General features: G+C 43.1%; 1 protein-coding gene across 2 annotated transcripts in view; it reads left to right on the forward strand.

Annotated features, from left to right (window-relative positions):
* The window catches only part of LOC145356958 (TBC1 domain family member 30-like), a 90,103-nt gene that overhangs the window by 3,861 nt on the left and 72,202 nt on the right, over positions 1-14,040 (forward strand). For both annotated transcript variants that reach the window (XM_080209974.1, XM_080209975.1), the window contains exon 2: positions 10,762-10,823. In XM_080209974.1, coding sequence (XP_080066100.1) covers positions 10,762-10,823 — 62 coding nt within the window. The remainder of the gene's footprint in view (positions 1-10,761; positions 10,824-14,040) is intronic.

Here is a 14,040-nt window from a genome sequence, read left to right on the forward strand (position 1 = left end):
TGTATGTTCTCCCTGTGTCTGCATGTATGTTCTCCCTGTGTCTGCATGGGTGTCCTCTGCGTGCTCCAGTTTCCTCTCACAATCCAAAGATATGCAGGTTAGGTGGATTGGCCATGCTAAATTGCCAACTGTGTCCAAAGATATGTAAGTTAGGTGGATTAGCTGTGGTAAATGTGAGTGGTTACAGAGATGGGGGGAGTGAGAGTGTGAGAAAGACGTTCTTTCAGAGATTCAGTGCTGACTTGATGGGCCGAATGACCTCCTTCTGCACTGTAGGGATTCTATGAATTTGCTGTCAAAATAATGATGGGTCTAATGATGCATTCTGTTAGTTATGTGCAAATGCTATAGCAAATACGTGGTTAAAAGTGGAACTCCAAAGATTGGAGTCTGAGTTGCATCATTTCACCCATTAGCTTTACAAAAATAGTGCCTGCCTCACCATTAACATTGTTTAGTGTAAAGTTATAGATATAAACTATGAACGACGAAATCTTGCTGATTTCAGCCGAAGTAACCTTTAAAAAATGTTAATTACTCTAGCACTGCAAATTAGCTACTACAATCGTGGCATCACAGTTTAATTGTTGGAGATTATAAAAATGTAACATTTACTTTTTAATCTTTCTTTTCTGTCTGTTTTTGTTCGCTTTCTCAATCCAACCTTTCTTTCCTTTATTTCTCTTTCTGCTACTGAATTCACATTAAATTCATCCACACAGATTTAGGCTGAATCTTGGCCCAGGGGTGGTTATTTTCACACATCTACAATTTGACTGGTTCTATATTCTGAAGGATGTGCTGGTTAGGTGACCTGGCCATGCCGAATTCTCCCTCAGTGTAACCAAACAGGTGCCAGAGTGTGGCGACTAAGGGATTTTCACAGTAACTTCCTTGCAGTGTTAACATGACACTAATACTTGTGACAGTAATAAATAAACTTAAAACTTTTAAAGAATTTGCCCCATTCACTCAGGTTCCAGACGCCCAGTCTCTCTTGGGGTTCCCGATCTGCTCATGTTTTCAGCTACTTGCATTCGCAAAGAGGCATCTCAATTACATAGTCAAGGGCAACTCTAAGCAATGATGAATGCAATTCCTTCGCCAGTTATAGCAAATTGTGCCTTACTAGCTGAGACAATCTGTCCTTAGGGACGCTGCCCTTCCCCCCACTTTACCAGAGCAGCTTGCAGCAGGATTTTCACACCTGAGTCCTAACCCTAGAGTGGCCAACTATTGGCCCAGAGGCATATTTTTTGTCCAATTGAGAAAGGTGAATAAATAGGAAATGGACAAGGTGGGCCACCATGACTGTGGACTCTGGAATGGCAGAAAGCAGCAATGATCACGGCATTCGTGGAAGGATGGCCCCACCATTTTCCAATGTCTCACTCTTGGATTAGAGAGCACATAGTCCTTATCAAAGGCAGCTCGCTATATTGGCACCCTTGGAGATGATGGGGGGCGCTGGTGGGGGGGGGAGGGTGGTGGGCATCCTCGACATTGTCAGGCTACTCATTAAGAAGTCAACAATGGTGAAATAGGAATTTATCTAAGAGAGGGTGAAAGGTTCTGAAACATCCCCAGATAATGAATATGGAGCTCACTTCTCTTTATTTAAGGTCCATGTTTCTCTGGGGAACCATGTTACAAAGAGTGCAGCACACTATCACCATGCAAGAAACACTTGAGTGAGGAGGCCCATTCCATTTCCACTCATTACGCCTCCCCGGGTTCATCAAGATACAAACATTGCTTCTTCAAAAGTCTGATGGACCTCTCCATGGTGGCCCTTGGGAACAGTTTGACACCATTTTAAGGTTGTGTGCATATGTGCCGAAAGCCAGGAGTTTAGAATCAAAGACTGCTGGACCTTCCCTCCACCCCCAATTTTTCATACTAACCGTTAACAGTGCATTTTCCCCCACCCCTCCCAAATACCCACATTAAACTCCTTATGAGCTCTGCCTTCACAATGGCTGTTAATGTAATGTCAATTACTTTGTTAAGATTTGTTAACATCAGTTCAGTTAGATTGTTATGGGAAAGAGAAACAGGTGTCAGTGTTAAATGACTTTGAGCACATATTAATGGGGATAGGTGGGACACTGGGTTGTGTGGGAGGAGAGATGTGAGCCTGAACAAGCTCTCAGTGAAGGAAAGCTCGTGGTTTTGACTTCAGTAACCGGCTTGGATCGTTTTAATAATGTCTACTATATGTGATGGCACAGTGGTTACCACTGCTGCCTCACAGTGCCAGGGAGCTGGGTTCGATTCCCGGCTTGGGTCACTGTGTGGAGTTTGCACATTCTCCCTGAGTCTGTGTGGGTTTCCTCTGGGTGATCTGGTTTCCTCCCACAGTACATAGACATGCTGGTTAGGTTGATTGGCCTTGTTAAGTTGCCCTTTAGTGTCGGGGGACTAGCTAGTTTAAATGCATGGGTTTATGGGGATAGGGCCTGGGTGGGATTGTGGTTGGGGTAGACTCGATAGGCTGAATGGCCTCCTCCTGCAGTGTAGGATTCTAAGTGCGCTCTGCTCCTTGCGCCTTTCATTCCTGGTTAGGAGTTGCTCACTGCTCTGTGAGTGACTCATTGCTGCGAATCCACCTTTTCTCCAGTGGATTAGCTAATGATCCTATGTGTGTTTCCAGAGCCATCTCTTCTTGATCTGATTCTGTGCTCCTTGGCTCATTTGCATTCACAACTGATGAGCCACCACTATCGGAAGGGTTTCTGCTACTGACTATATGACAGCTCCACTGAAATGTGTGGGAGGTGAACTGTATTGGGAAACTGGCAAGCTGCCCAGTGATCAGATTTTGCCAGCACCTTTACCTCCATTCCTGCCCACTCCGCACCACCATGCAAATGTAGCCCTTTATGTTTCAAAGCAATCCCGATGTTGTTCCAGTAATATTGTCATTCCTCTAACTCCCTTTCCTGTCTGGATTTTCAGACAATCTCAAATCCCACTTGTGATTTTTGCTGTATTCCTGATGGATTTTGTGCTCAGATCCTGCTGGGCAGGTCTAGGCAACTTTCAATTGTAGAATCACTTTGTACCTCAAAAGGAGAGATTACACTTGTCCTATTTCCCACACTCAGTTGATTTTATTGAAGTTTATTTATTAGTGTCACAAGTAGGCTTACATTAACACTGCAATGAAGTTACTATGAAAATACCCTAGTTGCCACACTCTGGCACTTGTTCAGACACACTGAAGGAGAATTTAGCATGGCCAATCTTTTGGACTATGGGAGGAAACCGGAGACCATAAAACATAGGAGCAGAATTAGGCCACTTGGCCCATTGAGTCTGCGCCGCTGTTCAATCATGGTTGAATTTTTTCTCATTCTCCTGCCTTTTCCCCATAGCCCCTGATCCCCTTATTAATCAAGAACTTATCTATCTCTGTTTTAAACCCACACAGGCATGGGGAGAACATGCAGTCAATGAACCAAACTGGGAATTGACCTGGGTTCCTGGCACTGTGAGGCGGCAGTGCTACCACAGTGCCACCTGTCGCCTTGTAATCATGCCCAAGTCCTCAAGTATTCAGTAATATCTGCCCAAGGAATATAGAAATAACAATTGTGTCAGGTCTTTTAGTTGTTAAAATGCTTACTGATTTACCAGGACAGGATGACATATTCGGCATTCATTTCTTCTTAGTAACAAATTTGTGGAAAAGCTTAACATCAAAAGCTTGACAGTGAATACACTAAGTTCTGTTTTATGTATGTTATCAGGTATTCCAACTGCTGAACACTCTCCCGAAGATAACACTGGCAAAGTATATGCAATTCTCAGACTGTTGTGAAAATAGATGTAATACATCTGTTCAACAGTGTTTGTTCCACTCCTTTGAATTCTTTACCCTCTTCATGGGTTATATAATATTTAAGATGTTTGAGTTTGATGTTGAGTTTGGGATCACTGCTATTTTTATTGCTTTTCGTGTCTGGCATTATACCGCATAATAAACATCGCAAAGTCTGGAATGTAAATAATTAGTGAAGGCTAGAAGCAAAACAGCAGAAGTGTCTGAGGAAAGCACTGCTAGGGGAAAATGTTGATCATTTAATTTAACCATGCCGTTTGATTTAGTTTGGAAGAGGAAAATTAGATGTCTGCAATTTTTCTTTTAGTCGAGGATAGGTGTGAAGTAATTGCCTTTGATATTTGCTGAAACGGGATTGCAGCTAAAGCTCCGGTTTCACAGGAGCATAATCAATACTTTGCATGGAAAGCTTAAAGTTCCTTAATATTACCATAAATAGATACTTAACTAAAAAATGTCCTTTGGCAGTGACCACTTGACAAATCATCTTCCTAGTGATGGAAGATGTCATCAACAATGTCATTAACTAGCACTTACTCACCAGTAACCAGATTCCAACTTCACAGTCTGGCTGCAGACTTCATTACAGCCTTGGTCCAAAAATGGGAAAGAAGTGTCTTCTTTTTGGGCAACAACTCACCCATCATGGAATCAAGAAGCCCTAATAAAATTGAAGCCAGTTGGAATCGGGGCTGAGGGGAATAACCTTTCACTGCCTGGAGCCATACCTGGTTAAGAGCAATATGGCTGTAGTTGTTGAAGGCCAATAATGTCAGCTCTGGTAGGAGATCTTCAAAGTGGTCCTCAGCTGCTTCATCAATGACCTTCCTTCCATCATAAATTCAGAAGTGGGCAATACAAGTTCACCACATCCACAGTTTCCCCTTTATCCATGTTGCTAGTTGCTTCCTCAAAGAACTCTAATAAATTAGTCAAACTCAATTTCCCTTTCACAAAGCCATGTTGACTCTGCCTGATTTCATTGAGATGTTCTAAGTGCCCAGCTCCTTAATAATGGATTCTAGAATTTACCCTCTGCTAGAAGTTAAGCTAACTGGCCTGTAGTTTCCTGAATTCTGTCTCCCTCCTTTCTTGAATAGAGGAGTTACATTTGCTATTTTCCTATCTGATGGAACCTTTCCAGACCAAACCAATGCATCTTGGTTGAATGACGGAGCAGACTCAAGGGACCCAAATGCCTACTCCTGCTTCTGATTCGTATGTTTGTATGTGGGGACATTCACTTATGGTTCACTCACCATGTTCAATACCGTTCGTGACTCCTTGACTGCTGGAAACAGTCTGTGATCCCATGCAGCGGAGCTGGCCAACATTCAGGCTCGGAATGATAAATGGCAGGTATCATTCACGTTACACAATTGCCAAACAATGCTTACCTCTAACAAGAGAGAGTCAACCACCTCCTGTTGGCATTCAGCCGCGTTGCTAGATCCCCCACAAACAACTTTCTGGGGGCCACTACTGACAATACACTTAACCACATAAATATCATGGCCACAAACATAGGTCAGAGGTTGGGAATTCTTTGATGAGTTACCCACCTCCTGATTCTCCAAAACTTATCCACCGTCACTAAGGTACAAGTCAGGAGTGTGTTAGAAAGCTCTCAACTTGCCTGGATGAGTTGAACACCATGCATGAAACTCCACACCATCCAGGACAAAGCAAGACCCTTGATTAGCACGTCATCCAACACCTTAAACACTCAATCACCTGCCCCACCAGCATACCATGCCAAGAATCTGCACCACTTACAAGATTCATTGAAGCATCTTGCAAAAGCTTCTTCAACAGCACCTCTAAAACCCACACCCTCTACCACCAAGAGGGATAAGGGCAGCAGCTGCATCAGAACATCACCACCTGCAAGTTCCCTTCTAAATTGCCCAATGTCCTGACTTGGAAATATATCCCTGTTCCTTCATTATTGCTGGGTCAAAATCCTTCTACTTGGCAGCACTTGCAAGAATACCGTCAGTATACGGCCTGCAGAGGTGCAGGAATGTGGCTAAACATGATCTCCTCGCGGACAATTAGGGTTTGGCAATAAATGTTTGCCTTGACAACTTGAATGAATTCCCACATCCCATGAATGGATTTGTCAAAAACTGAAGTCCAGCTGAAAACACACGTTGGGGATAAAGATGAAAGGGAGAAGGTTGGAGGAGACAGATGTAGGTACAAATTAGTACCTACATCTATCTACATAATTATTATTACAAATTAGTACCTACATTTAATGTAGTACCGACAAATTCCAAAACATTTAAAAACTAGTTCTCAAAAGGGAAAATCAGGGACCCAATTTTTGCTCTGATATCAGGGACCTGAAGCCCATGATAAAATTCAAGCCTTTGTTTTATTGCTTTCTGAATGTGCACTTATACTGCAAATATACCTACACATTGAAAACCTGACGGTTTCATTCTTGGTTTGTGCTGATTTAACATCTCAGGAAGGTGGTGACAACACTTCATTTATCTCTGGTCTAAGGAGAGAGAAATTGAGTAAGAATTCCTACAGCTGATCATTATCCCAGTTGGAAACTGAATATGGGGAGGACAGGTTTAGCCTTGCTTATAATACCCTTTGCAATTTAATAACCTGGTGCCAACTGCTACCTAAAATCTTATTAAAAATATTGAGTCTGCACCGACAACAATCCCACCCAAGCCCTATCCCCTTAACCCCACATATTTACCCTGCTAGTCTCCCTGACACTAACGGGAAATTTACCATGGCCAATCAGCCTAACCCTCATATCTTTAGAATGTGGGAACAAACCAGAGCACCAGGAGGACACCCACGCAGACACAGAGAGAATGTGCAGACCCCACACAGTCATCCGAGGCTGGAATTGAACCCGGGTCCCTGGTGCTGTGATGCAGCAGTGCCACTGTGCCTCCCTGGCCACATGACTAGGTTGCCACCTGGGAATCGGTACATGTGGAACCATCATACTCAATGTGAGTCAGCACACTCAGGAAGTTGGCTGTGGAGAGGGGCAGTTGATGGGAAACTAATTTCTTTAACTCAGTAAAGTGTGTACGTCATTATTTCAAAACTCGAGTTCCATAATTAATAATAATTCAGCTCATTGTTCACACATAAAACATCTGCTTTTCCACGGACCTCAGATCACATGGCAGTTTTTCCAGAACTATTGACTCGCGCACATTGTTCCGACTATCATGTGGAAAAGGCTTTTTCAACTCTTACAGTGTGGGTTATCACAAGGGAATGCTTCTACTTTTACAGTAAGTATCATGCTAACAGAGTCTGTCAGTGTGATGTTTTGCTAATGGATAGCAGCAGCACTTACAACAGATGCCCAAAGTCTCTTGTCTGACAGGTTTTGCTCAAGAATAGACTATTCCACTGAGAATTTGGACTTCACGACTATGTTAATGGCTCTAATAAGGCAGACATCTCTACAAACAAAAAATTGAAGAAAGGTCTTACAGAATATTAGAGGTATTTTCTATAAATGGTAGGTTTATATCGCCTTTTCAATGTTTGTCGACAGTAAGATATTTTGAAAATGTGAAACCAGGTCAGATTGACTATCATGTGACCTCACTGTCAAATTCACTCCAACAGCCAGTCACTGGATACAGGTCAGGGTAGTTTTTCAACTTGCCTTCACCCAGGCATGGTGGCATAGTGTTTAGCACTGTTGCCTCACGGCGCCAGGGATCTAGGTTCGATTGCTGACTTGGATCACTGTCTGTGTGGAGTTTGTACATTCTCCCCATGTCTGCGTGGGTTTCTTTCAGGTGCTCCGGTTTCCTCCCACAGTTCAAAGATGTGTAGGTTAGGTGCATTGGCCATGGTAAATTGCCCCTTTATGTTAGGGAGACTAGAGAGGGTAAACGGTTATGGGGATAGGGCCTGGGTGGGATTGTGGTCGGTGCAGACTCGATGGGCTGAATGATCCCCTTCTGCATTGCAGGATTCTATAATCTGGTGTTGCGGGTCACCCTTCTCTCATAGAAGCCACCTCGTTTTTATTTCTGTGGAAATGAAATGTGAGCAGTTTTTTTAACAACACAAAAGTTTTAAAGAATAAGTTAACGTTTTGTGTCCGTCTTGACTCTCCTACAGATTTTCTACAGACTCAAAACGTTAACTCTGTTTCCTCGCAGATGCTGCCAGATCTTTTGAGTTTTTCCAGCATTTTCTGTTTTATTTCAGATTTGCAACATTTTGCATTTATTAACACACAGTTTCATACCTGTTAAAAGCCTAACCCCAGTCTTGGGAACCCTGGCTAACCTTTCCCAGCTGCCATTCCAGAGACTCCCCCATCACCAGTTGTAACTGAGAGAAAGGCTTGCACATATTTAGCACTTCCACAACTGCCAGACACCTCAAAGCTGATAACAGCCAGCTAAATACTTCTGAAGTGTTGGAATTGTTGTAAGTAAGAAAAGGCAGCAGTTTTACATAAAGCAAATTCCTTATTGAGACCAGATGAGCTGTTTTTGTGATGGATGATAGGCAGGGGAGGGTTAAACGTTGGTCAGGGCAGTAAGAATTAACTGTTCCATTCGTTCATGGGATGTGGGCATTGTTGGCTGGGCCATCAGTTAATGCAGAAAGAAGTCTCACAACACCAGGTTAAAGTCCAACAGGTTTATTTGGTAGCAACCTGGTGTTGTGAGACTTCTTACTGTGTTTACACCAGTCCAACGCATGCATCTCTACACCATCCTTTAATGGCCATCCCTGAGGGTCAACCACACTGCTGAAGATCTGGTGTCACCTGTAGGCAAGACCAGATAAGGATGACAGATTTCCATTGGTGAGCCAGATGGGTTTTTACAACAATCGACAATGGTTTCATGGTCATCAGTAGATTCTTAATTCCAGATTTTTAAAATTTGAGTTCAAATTTCACCATCTGCCGTGGTGGTTTCAAACCCAGGTCCCCAGAGCATTATCCTGGGTCCCTGGATTACTAGTCCAGTGACAAGACCATTACGCTATAGCCTCCCCAGCTCTTTGTTTAAATAGTGACATGGAATCTTTTAATCCACCCAAGCAGGCAGCGAGGGCTTCACTTTAATATCTCACCCCAAAGATAACACGACCAACAATGCAGCACTCCTTCCGTGGAGTGTCCGCTTTGACTTTTGTGCTCCTGCTCTGGAGTGTGACTTGAACCCAGAGATTCAAAGAGTACAAAGATGTGTGCGTTAGGTGCATTGGCCATGCTAAATTGCCCCTTAGTGTCAGGGGGATTAGGAGGTTGAATATGTGGGATTAATAGGATAGGCCCTGGTGGAATTGTTGTCGGTGTAGACTCGAAGGGCCAAATGGCCTCCTTTTGCACTGTCGGGATTCTATGATCAACTGACCTGCAGCTACAATCGTTTTGTTTGCAACCTCCTGTCTATATGGCTTAGCATTCCAGTATATTGCTTCAGGCCGAGCTTTCTTATTACTTCAATTTGGTAGAGTGACCATAATCTAACTGACTGGTATTTATTCACTGATGCGTGTTACTGTGCTATTGTACAACAAAGATAATAAAGTATGTTCTTTTAAATTGCAAAACCCCCATTTCCTCAACATATTTGTTTTAATATAAGTTGGCTTAAACATATTTAAATTATAACCTTTGGAAGCAATTACAATGCAGAATATGGATATTGTCCCAGTTTCATGCTGTTCTTTTCCTTGTAGTCCATTAGTATTAATTTAGAGTTTGGGACAACCGTGCAGGGTTCCCTTTCGCCGAGTTGGCTTTAAATATGAGGCTGATTAAACATGTACTCCTGAAGGGTTTTTAAAATATAATGGTAAAGCCAGTTGACCTCTATCCAAAAGGCATTGTATCTGAACCTCCAAACATTGTATCCTTGGCCTCCATATCACAAACTGGATGTGGAGACCCTGGAGAGGCACAAATAGACTTCCACTGGCTGCACCAGAACTTGAGGGACTTTTAACTATCAGGAAAGACTGAGTCCACTGGGGCTGTTTACTCCAGAGAAGGAAAGGCTGTAGGGTTACCCAATAGAGATGTTTAAAATTATTAAGATTAGAGAAGATATTTCCTCGTGCAGGGGAGACCAAAACGGGCAGGTCATAAATGTAACATGGTCACTAATAAATCCAGTAGGGAATCCTGGAGAAGCAGCTTTACTTTGAGAGGGGCAGGCACATGGACCACATTGAGGCAAATAGCACTGATGGATACAAGGGGAAGCTAGATAGGTAAGGCCGGGAAGATGGAAAAGGATATGCTGACAGGACAAGGTGAAGCAGAGTGGGAAGAGGTTCGAAAATCGAGCATAACCAATGCACAGAGCAACTGGACTGAAGACCCTGGGTGGAAATTTTCCCTCCCGCTCACTACGGGAATTGTAATGAGCAGGGAGGGGCAGACCATACAAAGGTCCGCTGACCTCAAGCAGGATTTTCTGGTGAGAAAATCCAATCCCCTTTCTCTGGACTGTACATAATTCCATAGTACAGACCTTAGCTGACGTCTCAAGGATCCCGTTGTGTGCTTGGCACAGAACCAAATATTGATAATTATTAAAATAATGTTCCTATTATTTTTAAAATAATCTTTAATGGAATATATATTCCATTGGAATTGCACTTCCTCCCAGAAGTGGATTTTGAGTTGCAGCTGAGGTGCCAGCATAAAGTGTGGTTGCACTTTGAGGACCTCAGTAAGATCAGGACATGGACTATAGCCAGAGAGCAAGTGCTCAGGTACAGCCCACTAACTCCAGCCCACCTTAATTCCCACTATTCCCAATGGGTGGGGGGCCTGAAAATTCACTCCATATTTCCTGTGTCTTGACTTTAATTGAGCATCTTCAGGAAAGTATAGGTTGTTTTTGTATTAATCTGCTTGTATTGTGTGGTTATTTTAATAGGTGCTGACCCACGACTGAAGATTAACACTGAATCTTTGCCAGATCAAAATGAATTTCAGCAGGTTTGTTGTCTTCTGGTCCCACATTCAACTGCAACTATCGGCAGATATTTTGTGTTATGTGAACAGTTATCAATGACTGGATAATTCAACTGTTTAACTTTGATGTCTACTCTGATCAATTCTTTTTTTGTCCTTTGTATTTGCTATTCTGATCGCTCTGCTGTTCCTCATTCTTCGGACAGCAGGATGGGCCAGGCCTCAGGCCTAAAGTACCTCTCCGTGCTACACTTGAGTTGGGCAATGAGAGAACATTGCCTCCTTAGGTATGAAAAGGAGTCTGGTTGTTGGTGAGGCTGTAAACTCACCACCTAGGTAACAGGGCATCCTTCCATCCTGTCAGAACACCACTCTACAAAGTATTTCACTCAGTACATCACATACTGTATTCAACACTCTTGTGGCCTTAGACATAATGAAATCCTTTCAAATTTGGCACAGTGACACAGTAGAGAAGGATAAACCTTTTCAGGAAGTTAATATATGTCAGAGTCTAATAGAACCCAAAGTAACTTCCCTGTGATGTTGGTAATAATAAAACAAATTATCAGAAATCACAGTGGAGACCGTAACCCTTTGAAGTACCCACCAAGTTCACAATTATTCGAATCGACTCGGGGGATGCACAAAGACCAAGATCAAGCTTCAAGATCATTTTAGGATTAGATAATTAAAAGTCTTTGATCTTGATTTGAATTCGGGCCAGTGTGTGAGAACCAGAATCTCTTGCCTATATAAGGTAAATGGATTGCAGCAATGTTGGCCCTGGCGCACGCAGGCCTCCAGCACAAAAACTGCTCGCATTGCAGCGCAGATTGGCAAAAGAAATGGTGGGACTGTTAGTAATCAGAACTGATGTGAGGGTGTTTGATGTGAGAACCGGAAAGCACCAACAGCAGCATGCATTTATTTAATGCCTTTGATGTGGATAAACAGCTGAAGAAGTGCAGGCAAGCAAAGAATCTACACTGTGATAAAAAGCTGGTGCTGCCAGAATGGGACTCAGTCTTGCAGTTTGCAAAGGGCCTAATGTTTGTTTTTAGGTGCGGGCAATGCATGACTGATTTTCTTTCCTTGTGTCAATGTGGAGGATGGCACACTTCCAGCTGGAGATGGGCGTACACATCCTGCCCAGGGTTTAGAGGGCCAGTTAGCACACAAAAATCTAACACTCTGCCGTGAGCATCTTCAGATAGCAGCTGGGTGCCTTAACTATTTAGGTTCATATAAATCAGGTCTATTGATACTCTCCTATAGCAGGAGTTGATTTTAATCCCTGTGGTTAGGTTCTAGTTTCGCTGATTGCGGCGACACTGACTCGATAGAGCTGAATGAAATGGCATTGATTTCACATTTGAGACTATTGGTGTTTGATGCAGCCTCTTGGCTTGTAGAAATTGTGTTGACTATGAAATAATATCCTTGGCATTTGGCTTCACATGCGGCATTATACTCAACCCAATGTGACCTGCCTCAAGTGGGATGATAAGACTTTCAGCAGATTTATCTGCCATTCACCATTATCTACAGAAAGCTTTACTCTCAGGAAGGCTTGAATAAGGTGACACATAAAAGACAAGACAACTGTCAAAACATGTGGAGTCAGGGCCCAGGAAGTAGAAGGATGGCTACAAAACAGAGGGTAGAAGTTAAGGGAAGTTCAAAGTAAAATAGTGCAGATGCTAGAATCTGAAACAGAAACAGAAAATGCTGGAAAATCTTAGCAGCCTTGACAGCATCTGTGGCGAGAGAATAGAGCCAATGTTTCAAGTCTGGATGACCCTTCATCAGCTCTGAAGACAGTGGAAAATAGGATGATGTTTATACTGTTGGGGGGGTGGGGGCAGTGCAGGGGTCAGATGTCATAGACAAAAAGTCAAAGGGAAGGTAAATGGTTGTGATCAAGGCTGAGAAGGGTGCTAATAGTGGCTGTTAAGAAATCAGAATGTATAAATGGCAGAGTAGAGGTAAGCAGAGTGACAACGTGAGAACAGACCCTGGTGAGTGGGGAAGGGAAGATGGTGGTGGGGGGAAAAAGATAGAAAGTGAGATTTTTTTTGAAAAGGGTGGACAAATGAAACGATGGAAGAAATGAAAATAAAATATATATAAATCAATAAGATCTGGAAATGGGGTGAAGGTGGAGGAGAGAGTACATGTTCTGAAGTTGTTGAACTCAATGTTAAGTCAGAGGGATGTACCATGTTCCCCTTTTCACAACTCTTTTACCGATACATCAACAACTATTTTGCTGCCACTTCATGCTCTCGACTGGACCTGGAAAAAATTAACAATTCTGCTTCCATTTTTCACCCCTCTATCACCTTCACATGGTCCATCTCTAACACTGCCCTTCCTTGACCTTTCTGTCTTCATTTCTGGGTTTAGACTAAACACGACTATCCATTACAAGCCCACACACTCCCACAGCTATGATGACTATAATTCTTCACACCCCATTTGCTGTAAGGCCTCTATTTCATTCTCTCAGTTCCCTCGACTTCATTGCATCTGTTCCGATAATGCAGCTTTTCAGAGTGACACTGTTAACTTGTCTTCCTTTTTCTTTTAATCGTGATTTCCCGCCCACTTGTCATTGGCAGTGCTCCCGACTGTCTGACTCATCTCCTGTACCACTTATCACACCCTTTCACCACCCTCCCAGAACCAGGATAGGGCCCCCGCTGGTCCTCATTCTTCTCGAAGAAAGACTGTCTCGAACCATAGAAATCTACAGTGCAGAAGGAGGCCATTTGGTCAATTGTGCCTGCACTGACCACAATCCCACCTGGACCCTATCCTCATAACCCCATGTATTTACCCTAGCCAGTCTCCCTGACACTGAGGGGCAATTTAGCATGGCTGATCACTCTTAACTCATACATCTTTGGACTGTGGGAGGAAACCCGAAGACACGGAGGAAACTCACGCAGACACAGGGAGAATGCAGAAACTCCAGACAGAGGGTCATCGAGGCCGGAATTGAACCCCGGTCCTGTGAGGCAGCAGTGCTAACCACTGTGCCACTGTGCCGCCCCATATCTAGCAGAATTGATCACGTTCTGTTAAATTATGAAAGGGCTTGCTTGGCATGAAGAAATATTTCCCATTTATGGATGAACCTAGAACAATAAGGCAGAAGCAGACAGTAGCTAACAACAAATCAACTCGAGGATTTAGAAAGAATTTCTTTCCTCATTCTCCCTTCACTCAGTGTAAA

The sequence above is a fragment of the Carcharhinus amblyrhynchos genome, chromosome 22 (assembly GCF_965287045.1).
Source record: "Carcharhinus amblyrhynchos chromosome 22, sCarAmb.v2.hapA, whole genome shotgun sequence".
In the NCBI taxonomy this organism is placed as follows: Eukaryota; Metazoa; Chordata; class Chondrichthyes; order Carcharhiniformes; family Carcharhinidae; genus Carcharhinus; species Carcharhinus amblyrhynchos.